Source organism: Sander lucioperca, chromosome 23 (genome assembly GCF_008315115.2).
Source record: "Sander lucioperca isolate FBNREF2018 chromosome 23, SLUC_FBN_1.2, whole genome shotgun sequence".
Classification (NCBI taxonomy): domain Eukaryota; kingdom Metazoa; phylum Chordata; class Actinopteri; order Perciformes; family Percidae; genus Sander; species Sander lucioperca.
In genome coordinates, this window is record NC_050195.1 from 1379384 (window position 1) to 1395491 (window position 16108).

The following is a 16108-nucleotide window of genomic DNA, read 5'->3' on the forward strand; positions in this document are numbered from 1 at the left end:
CATGTCCCTCTCTCTTGCGTAGAGTGTCATTTTGCCGGAAACCCAATAGTTAAACTCAACTGCAAATGTTTAACTTATCGATTTAGTTCTCAGTGAGTGACGGCAGCTGGCCATGCAGATCAGAGTGCTGGCAGAGGCATGGGCACCTCATCCATCAAGGGGAACGGATTATAGCTTCCTTCTAATCTTGGGCTATATACTCCGCGTGTCAGTGGCTGCACAAAGTCTCTCCAAAAGTTGCACTTATCTGCACATATAATGTTTAAAAACAGGAACAGTCATCTTCAATTTGTCTCTCCAGAAAATGCAAAATTAGATCCAAATGGCACGAAGAGGAACCACAAGTTACAAAATGCAACCACTTTGCATTGCCATTATTCTATAGCGTGTATGGATGTAGCCTACTGAATGTCATGTCTAGATAAAACAGACAATTCTGACTTTCAGACGTGTAAAAACAACATGAAGTGAGAGGCTGAACCACCATTCTGTGTGATATTTGATGCGCAGCTAAACTACAGAGTGTCTACCTTGGTAACACAAACGTCAGGCTCGGTTTACTGGCCACAAGTGCTGGTAATAAATATTCATGATGCTGGCGCCTGCGCTCTCCCGATATCTGAGTGTTTGTCATTTCCAGACTTGAGCGTAAATACATTTAAAGTGGATGTTTTCCCTGCGCTCCTATTTGATCTGTAGTCGCCTGAGCTCTATAGGCAGTGTGATAGGAGACGCGCTGCAGCCTGTCGTCGACTCTTTTTACGAGTAGGCTATTTTATATAGATGCCGTGTGTAGGTTCAGTGTAAAGTAATACGGCAGAGGTATGGAGTGGAAATTAAACAGCACAGTCAAGGTTCATGCTTTGAATTCTGTCATATTGGCGCGTTAAAGGAGCAGCGGCTGGCTAGTTAGGACTAAAAGGTTGTAGTTTCTCTCTTCAGTAAAAGAAATACACGCAGGGAAATAAAAAGGAGGATAAACTATGAACTGAAGTCCATAATTATGCAAATAACCACCAATCCCAACAAACAAAACTCAAATACATCCCAGGGAAGTATTTTTCAACCATTATCAGTCTGGACCCTAAAATAGAATTTTTACATTTAAAAGGGTTTTCTCAAGTTCAAATGATGAATAAACTGATTTGAGCTTACTTTTCTATATTTGTCAATCTGGTATCAGCTTTACATTTAAATATGGCGCATGTGCGGGATATCCTGTCAGCCTAGTAACCACATGAGATAGTTTGAACACATCCACTCTAAACTATTTATATTTCCAGTTACATGTGAGCATTTTTCTATAAAGCTGCAATGTGACATTCTCAAACGAATTCACTCGGCGTGGAGTGCGTCTTTTTCTATAGCAGTGCATCAGTGAAGCATCAGCACTGGAACCTAGATAGATAGTGTTAAATAGAGTCGAAAAAGTCATTTTATTACCATCCTTCATTTATCTCCAAATGTAATAGTCCGTGAAAAGAAAATATGAATACATTTCAATATATTTCAGCAAATCATCTAAGATGGTGGATGTTTTTTCTTATTTTGGCTTCGGATATAAACGGGAAAGCACGCGCGCGCACGCACACACACACACACACACACACACACACACACACACACTTCTTGTGCTACTGTGTGTATGGATTCTTTTTTACAATTAAACTGGCTATTTGTTTCTTTTCGGGTGTGTGCAGCAGTTTTGACAAAGCTGCAGACTGACAGATCGTGGCTCCGTGCACACTGGCAGTGTTAACCATGATCACTGGCGGCTGCTGATGTGATCTCTGCCTAATGGGGCGGTCAAGCAAGCTGCAGCCAGGAACAATGAGGGGGCCACATTGACTCCTCAGCTCTCTCCAAATCTATGAAATCCGACAAACGCGGCAAAGAAAATAAATTAGATTCGAAAATTAGATTCCCGAACAATTAAGTGACGCAAACTATCCCGGTTTACAACTGAGGAACAACCGCCGTGATTAATCGATTTAATTTGCACATTACTGGAGGGCAAAGTGTTGGATGTTAATTTTGGATAAACAGAAGATGCAGACGGGGGAGTGAATTTACTTATTATTGACTGTCAGGGAAGTTGTGACAGTGCGTTTAAAACACAACCTTAAGCTTTAAATGAAATGTTGCCTCACACACACGCGCACACACACACACACACACACACACACACACACACACACACACACAGTAAAGAGTAAAAAATTATTTGTGCAACTAAACATGCAATAATTATTTCATCGAAATGTACTAAATGCATTATTATGCTGAAAAGAAGTATGCAGCTAATTATTATATTTTTGATGCAGCCTATATAAAAACAATCCATTAGTTTCACACAGCACCCATGTTGAGATCACCCTCAAACACCAATGAAACCAATAACCTCCAAGGCATACCATTATTGTATTTTTTAATCCTTTAATATAGTACGAAATGTATCCAAACATTTTTTTGTAAACTAAATTTTACATACGAGCGCATTTCTCCATAAATACCGATCATTTCTAACATGTTACCGGTCCTTTACATGCGGATAAATATGGAAAATTGAGCTACTTACATGTAATAATACTTCCTTTCAGACAAAGCAATTGACAGAGATTTTATATTTATCACGTACATAAACAGATTGACACGGAATTTCAGGCTTTCACTACACGATTTATCGACATGACATTAAATAACAACAATGATACTGTGCTACTCAAACTGGACCTTGGACGAAAATGTTGCACTGAATAGGCTACAAAAGCACATTAATACTAAGAGTCGGTTAGGTCGACGTGTAGACTGTAGTAATACTGAATAATTCACATTTGGTTCACAACTATAACATTCTTTTCAATGAAGTCTATTCATCGCAATATTCTTAAAACCATCTCGTTTTTCCATATATCTAGGGACCACATTTTCACAAATTCCCTTAAACTGTGATAGAACTATTTACAAAATAAAATATTACATTTTTTCCCAACTTGGTGAAATCCTTATGTACAAAAATGCAGGCCTCTACCCGGAGATAGCATGCTTTTTTGAGATCTCTTCTGAGCAGTCTCTCAGTAAAAATAAAAGACTCAAAGAAATACTGAAGGAAAAAAGTTTAACTCGGTGGCTGTCCTTGCCTCCTTTTTGTCCATGCATTCTCTTTCATTGACATTAAGACAGCCTTTAATTGATCGTTTGGGCCTCCCGTGTTTTCTCAGTCCGTGTTTCACTGGCTGACTTTATAAAGTCTTTGATTCCAAGCAGGTTTTTTTTTTTTTTTTTTTAATTCTGCAGTCTCTTTTTTCTTTCTTTTTTTCCCCAAAAATATTTACACGTACCATTCATTGAAATTTGACGACAGCGTGCTGTGGCTGGTTGTGTGGTGTACTGCTGAGGCTGCTGGTGATATGGAGCTGCTGCTCTGGTTCTCTGTGGACGGGGATACTATAGTGGGAGGTGTGGACGACTCGTACCCTGAACTGGCCGCTGGAGATGGCTGCGGTGCTGGATTGGTGGATTCGTGGACCTTCAACAATAAGACAAATGTTTAAAAAAAAAAGCATCCTGCAAAGGCTGTTTTGTCCCGAGTTTGTTTTTGTGTAAATACAAGACATAAGCAATGAATCAAAAGAAATTAAAACTGTTTTGAACATCTGCAAAAACCATACCCACAACATTATTATTCTCATTAAGATCTTAATCTGATTTGTCGGTTGAAAGGAAGGAAAGAAAGAAAATGTCAAGGCAAATTATGTTTCTCTGTTTCTGTAAAAACAAAAAAGCTGGGACCTCTTCTCACAATATTACACAAGATAAAGGTTGTTATTCTCATTTCCAGTCAAGCTGCAAAAACATCTTTAAGCTGTTAACATTTTGTGATTTTGTCAAAAAAAAAATCACTGAGAAAGAATGAAAGCCATCGGGGTTTTTACCTTCATGTGTTTTCGGAGGGAGCTGGGATGTGTGTATGACTTGTCGCACATTTTGCAGAGATAGGGCTTGTCCGACGTGTGGACGTGCATGTGTTTCTTGCGGTCACTGCTGTTTGCAAATCGCCTGTCGCAGCCTTCAAACTCACACTTAAAAGGCTTCTCACCTACATAAAGAAAACATAAATACAATGTTTAACACTGGATTTCAAAATTCCATATTTTACATTAATTTATTGTAAAGATGTTTAACGTGTGGAAACAGACTAAGGCAATAATAGTAAAATAATAAAAAGGCAGCCTTTTAAATTTGACAGACAGACAACTCGACTTACTTATGGACTACGAATTAATTTGACTTAAGCCACTTAGGCTTATGGATTAATTCATTTAATTACATTTAAATATGTATCACAAGACTTTAAAAATAACATGAAATATTTTCTGTTGACAACTGCACTGAATCACATGCCAGTAATGGACTCCAGCTGCCTTAAAAAATAATAACCCGGATCGCATGCATATTTGGGATTGGATATTGTCAACATGGATTTGGCAGGAAAAAAGCGGGTAATCTGAGCGGCTCTTACCGGTGTGAGTCCTTTTGTGAATTTTTAGATTTTCCGAGCGAGCAAATACTTTGCCACAGCCAGGGAACGGACACGGAAAGGGCTTTTCGCCGGTGTGTACTCTGATATGATTTACAAGTTTGTATTTGGCTTTGAATGGCTTTCCTTCTCTGGCGCATTCCTCCCAGAAGCAGATGTGGTTGGTCTGTTCTGGTCCCCCCACATGCTCCACAGTCAGATGGGTCACAAGCTCGTGCATCGTGCTAAAAGTTTTGTTGCACGACTTTTTGGGATTTGTCAGCTGCTCCGGCTCGATCCACTTGCAGATGAGCTCTTGTTTGATCGGCTGCCTCATGTATCGAAAGAAGGCCCCTGCTCCGTGGTGTGCGGCCATATTCATGTTCATGGGGCCATAGCCGTGCAGCTGGGTCGAAGCATAGTGGTCGGACCGTGGGCTTGTAACGTGGCCATACTGGTCGGCCCGTCCGTACATGTCCCCCGAGAAGCCCAGCCGCATCTGGCTGTTGACCACGTTAGAAGAAGCATGGCTTGCCGCTTGCTCGTGGAGCCCTGGGAAGAGCAGGTGCCCCGCTGCATCTGAGTGTCCATGTGGCCCTGCGAAACTTCCGGAGGCGAACAAACTGTGCTGCGGCCCGGTGGCGTCCCCGAAACCCCGATTTCTGAAGAGAAAGTCCCTGGTGGAGTTGAAAGCCGCCGTGGAGTAAGAGCCAACGTGGGTCGGGTGGTGATGGTGTCCCAGGGCGGCTGCTGCGTAGCCGGGCGCCTGGGAGGAAAACGCCGTTTGTCCGGAGCCAATATCGTGGGAGCTGTGGTTTATTTTGAAGGCGCCCATCCCATCGGCGAACGGATTTATCCCCAACGCCACTTCTCTCTCTGTGACTTCGCCTGTTGAGTGATGCCGCGAGGAGCCGAAAGTAGTGACTCCTATGGTGGGATACTGCGGTCCTGCGTCCAAGAGCATCTTCAGTCTAGACTCGCCGAGACGACTGAGAGCAGAAATCAAAAAAGCACGCACAGATATTCTTCCTCCCCCTCTCTATGTCTCTTGGACCTCACTCGACTGAGCAAACTCTCAAATCCACCGATTTTCTGTTTACTTTTTAAGACGCGAGGAATTCCCCTATATCGATGCACATCCGATGCACACGCAAAATCATGTATACATGCAATATTGTCTTTTGCGGTTTATCTTCCTGTGGCGCAACTTTCACCTCCTCAGTCAGGCGGTGAGCTCTAGACTGATAGTCGCAATCATTCCTGCAGATAAATGAATTGAAAAGACAACACAGTCCAGCCCTGATGAATGGGAGAGGAGGGGGGTAGTCATGTGACCCCGGAGCTAAGCGCTCATTGGCGGAGCCCCTTTTCCCCCAAATAACATCCACTCACCAAATAACAATCCACGATGCAGGGCCCACACTTCTATTGGCCTCTTTGCATCATCAATCCCAGATATTGGGAGATTGCTGACTTTGGATTTGGTAAAAAGGCTGAATAACAGCAAAACAAAAGTTGAGAAACACAAGACAACAAACTGGCCTTGTAGAAAGTCAACGCACGTTTTGCAGCCACAAACTGCATTAACAGTTTGTAAAGCAAATGTGTAACATTGTCTTTGTTAACCTGGGGATATTAGATTGCCAAGCAAAGCCCTTTGGTGTGATAATTGGTAACGTTTTTGTAGAATCTATCTATCTATCTATCTATCTATCTATCTATCTGACGATTGGCATGAGCTTGATACATAAACAAAGGCAATGCCTGAAGAATGAATTATGACAATAATTTAATTTATTGCAACTATGGACTCCCAGGATGTAAACAACCCTTATAGCATTCAAAGGTGGACCCTCATTACGCCTGTCACGTACAGGTATGGTGATAAGAATTTTACGTCTTTCCTTAGGAACTCCCATGGGAAACCTTGAGTTTTGATATAAAGTCTTCCCACTGTCATCACTCTCTTTAAAGGTCTGTTATTATCAATGTATCCCTTTCCCTGCTAGGGGATCCACCGGACGTTTTGTTGTCTGACTCTTGTGCGCACTCTGTGTGCTTTTGTAGTTCTGTCTCCCTTAAATACGTTTCTGCGTCCACTGGAGCTCACACCAGTGGAACATCTGTGCTTTAGATTTTCACATCATCCAGCAGCCCAGGTTCATAAAGGCTACCTTGGATATATAGGCCAGTATTTAACTTGGATCCACTAGTATGCCTAATGTATCCATCACAGTTTGGCTGTGCTTATGCAACTTACTCATATTTTGCAGGCCAGTGATGCATAGCCTGTGCGTAAAACGTTGTGGGTTGTCGAAGTTATCAAGTGGGATTTGCGGCGCTCTCTGCAGGAACCTCCGGCTGCTAGAGTTCAAAGCCACATGCACAGAAGTGCCATGCGAACCATTAAAATATTTTCTTGGCTACTAGGCTAGTTTCTGCAAGGCTTTTTCCAAGTCAGTCTTGGGAGACCAAGGAAAGAGGGGAAGTTTTGTTGTTCTCAACTTAACAAGTACACCTTCAGCTTGATCCCGCGTTTTAGGTAGCCTACTACTCTTCTATGCACAATTTGGAGGGATCTCTTTCAACAGGTGGAAAACGGTAAGAACGGCAGATCATTGAAAAATGAGAGTCAAGACTGGAGGACATACACTCAGACTTGGAACAAGTGAGGCTATATGAGAAATTGTTTGCCAAGAAAATTGTTGTTGGAATTATACATAACTTTGCAAGTGCATTTAAAAGTCTCTATGCCACTCGTGTGCCTCAAAATGATTCTAACATATTTAACAGATATGCTAAAAGTAGCGTCCTAATCAAAACTCCATTAACCGTTTAGCGTCATGATCCTAATGTGCTGGAGTCAAACTGTAGAATTTAAAATGGCTACCTGGGGCTATTTAGGATTTACATTGAAAGCAACTAAGCCAGCCAAACAGCGTTTTATGGGACCTCTGTACAATATTCAACTTTTGATTGTGATCTTATACAACTCCCCTGCTTAATTATCTCCAAGAGTGAGTGCGAGCACAACTTGGACCAGAAATAGCACTTCAAAGTTTTGCATTACGCTGGTGCTGTGATGACTCTGAAGGCTACAGCTGTGAGCCTCATGAACCCCACGCGTAAAGGCCATTTAATAAACATATTTTGGATCCGTCATGTCTCAAAATATTGACTTAATTTCTAACACTGGATATGACGCAGGCAGCGTTTGACAGGTCAATTCAGAGAAACAACCAAGAGGAATATAGTTTTTAAAGTATTGTTCTTATATGTAAAATATTAGCCATGTGAGTGAGTGTCCTATTATTCAGAATATTCAGTTAATTACTTCTTTTGGGGTTTAAATCTAAAAACAACACATTCGGTCATCCAAAAACACAAGTTCGCATTATGTCCAGTTAATTTTCTCATCAACGAAAATGAAAAGTGTGAGTTGGCTAAGATACTGAGGAACGACAGTGACAAATAAAATGAGGCTGTAGTCTTAAATCATTCACAAATTACTTATGATCACCGCAGAAGTTAAATACCACATTATAACAAGTTTTGTATTTGACATGGAAGTGTTCAGCATTGTATGTGACCTTTACGATTCACGCAGTAATTTATTTTTTTCTGCAACTACAAAAATTTAAACTTTCAGTACATCCCCGCAAAAAGAAAAGAAAAATATCTTAAGCATTCCGCAACACAATTTGGGTTGCAATACACAAGAGATAACTAACTTAAAACGATAAAGTCATTACAGTTTCTGATTGTAGGAGCATTACTATACAATACAACAAACATTATAAATTCCCTGTTTGTGATATTCAAGTTACTATTCGGTTGTCTATGTTTCTCACAGACAAAAAACGTCCACCGTGCTGCAGACTTTAATCCGTGTACAGTAACATCCAAACATGACTTAACATTTACACATTCATAATTAATAATACTAATGATATCTCTGTTTGTCGGCTGATGGTTTAAAAAGACAAAGTCCATGGAAAAAATAGTCAAGCATGTTGTTATGATCCATAACTAATATCTTTCTTTTAAGCATTCAAACAAAAAGCAGAAAATAATCACTAAATATTATAGACTTGGTAGGATAATATTATAGTAACCGATACTTACAGACACACGTTTTATTTTGAACTTAAGTCTGCAATGGTACCACCTCCTGTGACCCTCATCTGCTGCCGTCCTGGGTCTAAAGCAAAATTACCCCGGATCATAACAACAGGTCCCGTCCATTACATTTGTCCCCCCTCGGGACAATGGCCGCAGCTCGCACTATTCACACTTACTACACACTGATCCCACCAAGCAGAGCACGGAGTCAACACTGTATTTCGCGCTGAAGGACGAACGAGTGGATATGTAAATATGGGTATTCATCAAAGCGCATTTAATGGTGTGCAATCCGGACTATTTTAAACTCCCACGTGGAGTTTTCATTTAGTTAAGTTGACTAGTTTTTCTCCGCTGACGCCGATCTTTTACGTGCGTAAAGTTGTGCGTAATTTGTGCGTAAAGTTGTCCTTCGTACGTTGCAGGGCAAAATGAAGATATCACTGCATTATGTATGATTTTTACAACTTTTATACTGGCATTTGCATACTCTTATGAGGCCGTCTGATTTGTAATTGCAGATTAAAAGTGGAGAAATTGCTATTTCATAGCCGCGCAGCCTTTGTTCGCTGCCACAAAAGAAAGAGGACTGTTTATGTGGATCAACTCTTAGGACTTTTATTGTACAATAACCTTTGCATAATAACTATTTTTCTCCAGCGTTGCCCGAGGGACTGCGCATGCGCGCTGGCTGCTTGCTGTCACTAAGCCATTTTTCTTCACGTTGGAAACTGTCACTGGTGACGTCAATCACTGAGCTCTGACCAATTAGAGAGCAGGGTGATTGTTTAGCTCCACAGGCTGCAGCGCCTACCATGAATCTCTATTCAGTATCAAAGCGTCCTGCTGCTGCCTCTCAACCGAATGGGATTCCATGTAGTCTGCAGATAGACTTAACTTTATAAAGTCTTTTTTTTCTTTATTTTTCATTGCGATTAAAATATATTTGTCATCATCATTATTATTTTGCCTGCTGTCAAGTTATTCTAAAATTAGGAAGTAATGAGCGTGGATGCATTGGGAAGCCCCGTGATGGACCCTACGTTTTCCAAACGGAACACGGCGCTGAGATTAGTTGACTTGGCAGGGGCTCACCACCATCACCATCATCACCACCATACCCCTCAGAGCGTGACAGGCTTCCCGGGGTTCAGCAGCCATCCACACTCAATGGCTCACTCGCACCCTGGGGAGATTACTGCGGAACCCCGCCTGGGGCCGAGTCCATTCGGGCCAGAACACATGGGGCACTCCGCGGCCCTCAAAATCAGCCCAGCCCATCATTATCCCCACCACCATCACCACCACCACAATCATCATATGGCAGGCCACAGTGAAGTGGTCTCCAGTCAAACGGGAGCTTTTGGCCCGGTTCAGGCGACATCGGTCCCGTATTCTATGTCTCACACGGCCCAGGCTTTATCCGCAGGTAGGGATTTCCTCATCCGGAGAGATCTGACAGCTCAAGCCATGCCAGTACTGACTGACCAGACTGCTGGTTCAGCCTCTCACCACGGAATGTTTGTCTCAACAACAGGTAGCTATCCCGGACACTATGGTCATCACCCTGACGCTGGGAACCATACCCTCTTCTCCGGACTCCATCACGACCAGTCTTCTAGCGGATCACCGGGTGGCCAAGGGTTGAATGGACAAATAAGGTTAGGACTACCTGGAGAAATGTACGTTAGGTCTGATCATTTGAGTCAAGTGGCAAGCTCCAGGGCTGATCCGTTCTCCGCTTCGCCGTTGCACGGCTACGGTGGTCTGAATCTGAACATGAATCTCAGCGCTCACCACCACCACCACCACCACGGAGCCGGTGCCTTTTTCCGCTACATGAGGCAGCCGATAAAGCAAGAGCTGATTTGCAAGTGGCTGGAGCCGGAGCTATCGCCGAAGAAACTTTGCTCCAAAACTTACAGCACCATGCATGAACTCGTAACGCATGTGACGGTGGAGCACGTTGGAGGACCAGAGCAGGCGAACCATATATGTTTTTGGGAAGAGTGTCCGAGGGAAGGCAAACCATTTAAAGCCAAGTACAAACTTGTAAATCACATTCGAGTGCACACCGGAGAGAAACCGTTTCCATGCCCATTCCCTGGCTGTGGAAAAGTGTTTGCAAGATCCGAGAATCTTAAGATCCACAAAAGGACGCACACAGGTCAGTAGCTATATATATTCATAAAAGGGAATGTGGTAGAAATGTACTATAATATGTCAAATACAATTATCAAGTTGCATGTTGAAATTAATATATATGCATTGCATATAATCCAGACACGTGAATTATGTTTTGCATAATTTTTAGATTGATTTTTGAAATTATTTTTTATTTTATTTTATGCACTTAAAATATCCTCTGATGGGCAATGTCAATGTGCTGCTTCTACACCAGCAACAGCTACTACCCACCTGTTTGTTTTGAGGTGCACCAGTGCTAGCAAGTTTTGTAAAGGTTGATCTTTGGGATTATGGTACAGCTCACTCAGGCGTTTGACGGTCCAACCTCTTGTTTACACCACAGCACAAAGACTGAGGCCCACGTTAGGTCTTGTTCATGTAGTTTACTGCATGCCAGCATGACTGGCAGCAAAGTTGGAAAGATGCATCTTCACATTCATTGTGACTGATATTATGTTTTTCTTTTCTTTGTTCAGCCACTTGTTGCTCTGTTTATTAGTTGTTTTAAGCATGTTTCTTTATTCCAACCAATAATAATAATAGTTGGTTGGATTGCATGATGACACTTAAAACTACAGAGAAGGGAGTAGTTGTTTTTTTTCTGTAACTTTTTTTTATATATATGTATAAGAGTATTTGAAGCCTTGTATTAGCTTTATTTTCCAGAGTGATATGACATGTATGCATGGTGAAATAATAAGCCTGCTCTTGGAACGATCAGCTCTTTAGCCTTTAGCCAAAGCAACAAGTTGACAAGTGCAGACGGCTGAAATAATTCACCAACAGGTTGGCAGAGCTGACTGCGTCTATAATGACTGAGGTGTGTACAACGCAGCTCCAAGCAGCAGCTATGATTTAACTTTAAAAACATATAATGGTACAATATGGCTGCTTGCATCTGTGACCCAATGGCGTGATGTGGATCCAGTGAAGGGGAAAAAGGCCCCGAAATGTCGAGTCAGACATGTAAATGAATACAATGACTACATTCCTTTTTCTTCTGTGACTGCATGGCACTCCCCCTCTGCTCCACTTCTGCACCCTATGTATTATTCATATAATTTGCTCACATTACCTAAGTACAAATTTGTTAAATTATTTCTGTGTGTTGACTCCCAAGGGGCCTGGTCTTTGGTATCATGTTTAAAACCTATCCCAAAGTGTGGTTATGACTGGGGCTGCCCCTGGGGTCTGTTCCTCGACAGTTTCTTGTACTACACTAATATCCTTGATTGGCTCTCTCAACCCAACAGCTGAAGGTCAAATTGATATTCAACCCGCAAGTGTAATTAGACAGAGGCAATTACATATTCTCAAAAGCTTTAATCGGAGGAGAAAATCAGCAGTGGATGATTTCCGTGTAATTTATTCAGATTGTCTTTTTTTTTCTTCCTTTTGCCTTGTCATAATCAGGTAGAAATACTTATTATTTAGACGCAAAATTAGACCCAGTCCATAACCATTTGCAGGATTCAAATAGCAGACAGGCTGCATTTGCAAACAGTAGGTATAGCCTGGCAATACTTTCATTTATCATTATTTTCAGTTGGTTTTAGGCCTGCTATGTCTGTGCTCATAGCTTGTCTGTTTTGACTTACGCCTTGATGCATGAAGACGCCAGGTATAGACCCCAGGACAGTGGGGGTTCAGCCCTCCTGTTTACACCAGACTGAGACACATGGCAGCTCTGTCCATGTAGGCACTTTTTTAAGTGCATGTGGAAAGAAGTGTGTTTACTGTAAATACAGAAAAATATATACGTATACACAATTATATTTGAAAAATTAAGAAAAAAAGAATCAAAGTTGCTGTTAACTGTAATTAATTTTGTACCAGCTATATATATATATATATATATATATATATATATATATATATATATATATATATATATATATATACACAATGTAAACTATATTATATTATAATATTAGTTACATTATTTATTTTTGTTTCGGTCACGTGGATACTTGTTGCTTAGTTTATTATATGCCCATAAAGTGAGGTTATCGACATTGAATTGAATTTAAACATTAGAGATATGTTTCAAGTACTATTAAACTTCAAGAAGTTGGAAGATGGTCTCATAAAATAAATACATATTTAAATAAATAACATGATGCCTGAGGGTGAAGATCAAGTCATCAAGTTGTTGTTTTTTTTAAATCTGTAATTCATTGATTTATATTTTGTCACCATCACTGTTAACAGGTGAGAAGCCCTTCAAATGTGAGTTTGACGGCTGCGACAGACGCTTCGCCAACAGCAGTGACCGGAAAAAGCACTCCCACGTCCACACCAGCGATAAGCCCTACAACTGCAAAGTGAGAGGCTGCGATAAGTCCTACACACACCCCAGCTCCCTGAGGAAACACATGAAGGTGCACTGCAAGTCCCCCCCGCCCAGTTCAGGCTACGAGTCCTCCACCCCGTCCCTGGTCTCCCCCTCCTCAGACTTGGGCCGGGAGCCAGGAGGCTCCTCGGTGCTGTCGGAGCCGGTGGGAGCCTCCCAGCCCGCGAATTTAAGTGAATGGTACGTGTGCCACAGTTCAGGTGCCAGCGGCGCACAAACACCACCCAGCGGGCCCTCCACACCTGACCCCACAGACGAGCCACCTTACAGAAACCCAGAACCGAGGGACGCGTTTTAATCCAATTGGACTCCAACACGGTGCCAGAAGTGACACGACACATTTTCAAAAGCCTAACTTTGGTGCCTATATATGCCTGTGAAGGCCCACTGGTTCCCTTTTTGGATGAGCCACCAAATAGACACCCAGAGCCAAGAGACGCATTTGAACCACATTTGAAGGAAAACGTGCAAACCTTAAATATGTGCTAATTTCCAGGCACAATAAAAATAATATATTTTCAAACCTCAGCTATTGAAAATGGTTGGCTCAGTGCCTATCCGCCCTGACTGGTCCACTTGTAGAGAGAGTCGTGTAAATTCGTTAGACTATGTGGTACTTTATTGTAGGCTAGGCATGTTGTTGTAAGATTATTTTGTAAATTCGAGTTTTGACTTCAATATGTTTTTAATTTATTTTTCAATCTGATATTGAATGCTTTTGTGTTATCGAACCAAAGTGCATGTTTCAATTAGGGGGGAAAGTGTACATTTGTAAATTTTGTAAGTTTCGATGTGTTGATGTTTCGTAAGGATCTGTCTCCAAGCAGTTGCTTAATTACTGCAGTTATTTGTACAAACGTTTTATGTTTACAGCATTTCTTTTCCATTTGTGTAAAGGGTCAACAATTGAACTGTTTCATACGCCTGCAGTATTTGATATGCGACCGTGAAATTATAAATGTTTTATCAAAGTGGGCATTTTGTGATTTTGTATCATCAATATATTTTTTTTTAAATATCTGAAATCGAGCGGCACTCAAAATGCGTACCGAATTGCCTTGTATTTTGTGAGTCTTTTGAATAAATCTTGTATGACTAAAGTGAAAACTCTGCTGAGCCATTCGGGTCTCTATGGAATTTACAGCCGGTTATCAATTATCTTAAAAGTTTTCTGGGGAACATTTATGTCTTGTTCATGTCTTTAAAGATAATATTTCGGTAAAAAAAAAGAAAAGAAAAAAGAATACGGTTGTCTTCTTTGCACACAGCTTGTAGGGAAGCTTCAGTAATACTATATCCACGTCTACTTTTCACATTCAGATAAAACAGTTAAATCTCAAAGAAATAAAAAGCAATGAAAGGTCCTTTATAATACATTTAAATATGTTATTTTCTAAAGTGCTTCTCGGTGAAAGGGACCACTTTAATATAAGTCTTACTTTCTCAGCTGAGCTGTGATTTGATGCAGACGGGGGCAGAGTTTGATGAAGGGCTACAATATTCTGATCCAGACTTCAAAGAGCATTTTGTACAAAGAGCCATTTTTTTTTCACGACGGTGAATCCTCATGGTGAATTAAGATTTCTATAGCAATAGCCAAGTCAAACTCAAATGATATGGGGGCCAAGTCCGTGGACTCAAAAGCCCGCTCTAAAGAATGTAATATTTGCTTCCCATGGGGTAGGAAACGGTAATCTATGTCCTTTATATTGCAGACGAGGGCAGTATAAAGAAGAAAAATATATTCTTTTGCTCCAGGCCTACTTTACGACAATCAAAGGAGAAGCCGCTGAAACGAACTTGTCCCACACCATAATAGACTTGCATTGCAAGAGGGCCGAACTGCCCAATGGATACATTTGACCATAATCATATTTTAGGCGCCGTACATGAAATATGTAAAACCATAAAAGCTTGGCTGCCTATCATAACTAAACAGTTAATGATATACGTCTACAATAATTATTTCAACGTTGAGCACTATTTGTAGATTGTTACGAATTGTAGCCTATAAAAAAAAATGCTTAAAATAAGTTTGTAGAGGAGTGTAAACATACAGCTAACAAGAAACCTGAAGAGCTCTGTTCCGCAGGGAAAAAAACTTTTGTCATATGGGTACATTTTACTCCCGGCCTTAACTAACGCAGAAGTGGGTGGAAACAACACCGCTACGACTCTCTGATACGTTTACAGAGTTTGGTTAAGTGCATGAGAGTTTGCTCAGTGGAAGAGGCCCAGCTCAAAGAAAAGAATAAACACTAAACCAACCAAATAGAAGACGATGATGATGATGATGCCTCTTTTGTGACCAGCTCTTGTGCGTAAAGAAAAAAGGAAGGAAGAAAATACAACAACAAGATAGTTGGATCTCAATTGAAAGTGAGAGTCTTTGAAGTGGAAGTTGATATCAGAGGGATTCTTCTAGGTCGTCTGAACGACGTTGATGACACGGAAAGCCTTTTGTCACCGATTTGTTGGGCTCCTCTCTATTGGGCTGCTCTCTATTGGGCCGTCTAAAGCTTTTAGTTCCAGTCGTCAAAATGGACAAGAACTAACTGAGTCGCGTAAAAACATTTTCCATTCAGCGCTGAAAGTGAAGGATAGGCAACATTAAAAGGGTTGTTTCATTAGAAAAAGAAGCGAGAGTTAAAACATGAGGTCCTTGTGTCATTTATTTTCTCCAGCCGAAGTATTTCTGAATTTGATCTTTACTGCAGGCACAGATCAAAGAAGAAATGGCCTTGAATTCATTTAGAAGCCACAAAGAGAAATAAAATCACGCGCAAGTGCTGCAGGACTGTGCACGTCTGCTCAGCAACAGTTTAGTGACCTTTACGCCTAAATATTTAAGACTTTGACCAAATATAAACACCCTTTCTTCGATTAGAAGTGAAGCTGGTACAAGTAGAAGTAACTTGAGGTTGAAG

General features: G+C 41.1%; 2 protein-coding genes across 5 annotated transcripts; one reads left to right on the forward strand and one right to left on the reverse strand.

Annotated features, from left to right (window-relative positions):
• Window positions 1–2416: 2416 nt before the first annotated feature.
• On the reverse strand, window positions 2417–5801 carry zic1 (zic family member 1 (odd-paired homolog, Drosophila)). 2 transcript variants are annotated; one of them, XM_031304887.2, is made up of 3 exons: window positions 4523–5801; window positions 3936–4099; window positions 2417–3532 (listed from the first exon to the last, which is right to left on the reverse strand). In XM_031304887.2, exons 1-3 carry the CDS (start codon window positions 5481–5483, stop codon window positions 3332–3334), a joined length of 1326 nt encoding a protein of 441 aa, XP_031160747.1. In that variant the 5' UTR covers window positions 5484–5801; the 3' UTR covers window positions 2417–3331. The 2 variants fall into 2 exon arrangements, with proteins under 2 accessions (XP_031160747.1, XP_031160748.1); XM_031304888.2 differs by having other exon boundaries at window positions 2417–3529; window positions 4523–5800.
• Window positions 5802–8855: 3054 nt separating this feature from the next.
• Window positions 8856–14291, forward strand: zic4 (zic family member 4). Of its 3 annotated transcripts, none has more exons than XR_004105927.2 (3): window positions 8856–10808; window positions 13040–13536; window positions 13711–14291. XR_004105927.2 is itself a non-coding variant. In XM_031304886.2 (3 exons), the coding sequence occupies exons 1-3, from the start codon at window positions 9644–9646 to the stop codon at window positions 13477–13479; spliced, it is 1497 nt and encodes a 498-aa protein (XP_031160746.1). In that variant the 5' UTR covers window positions 8856–9643; the 3' UTR covers window positions 13480–14291. The 3 variants fall into 3 exon arrangements, 2 of the variants coding, with proteins under 2 accessions (XP_031160746.1, XP_031160745.1); XM_031304886.2 differs by having other exon boundaries at window positions 8856–10070; window positions 10179–10808; window positions 13040–14291; XM_031304885.2 differs by having other exon boundaries at window positions 13040–14291.
• Window positions 14292–16108: the final 1817 nt, after the last annotated feature.

Coding starts and splice junctions, on each gene's coding strand:
- zic1 (XM_031304887.2), bottom strand. CDS start 5,483: ATGCTCTTGGACGCAGGACCGCAGTATCCCACCATAGGAGTCACTACT. Junction 4,100..4,522: donor TCACAAAAGGACTCACACCG/GTAAGAGCCGCT, acceptor TTCTTTATGTAG/GTGAGAAGCCTTTTAAGTGT. Junction 3,533..3,935: donor CCCTCCGAAAACACATGAAG/GTAAAAACCCCG, acceptor GTCTTATTGTTG/AAGGTCCACGAATCCACCAA.
- zic4 (XM_031304885.2), top strand. CDS start 9,644: ATGAGCGTGGATGCATTGGGAAGCCCCGTGATGGACCCTACGTTTTCC. Junction 10,809..13,039: donor CCACAAAAGGACGCACACAG/GTCAGTAGCTAT, acceptor CACTGTTAACAG/GTGAGAAGCCCTTCAAATGT.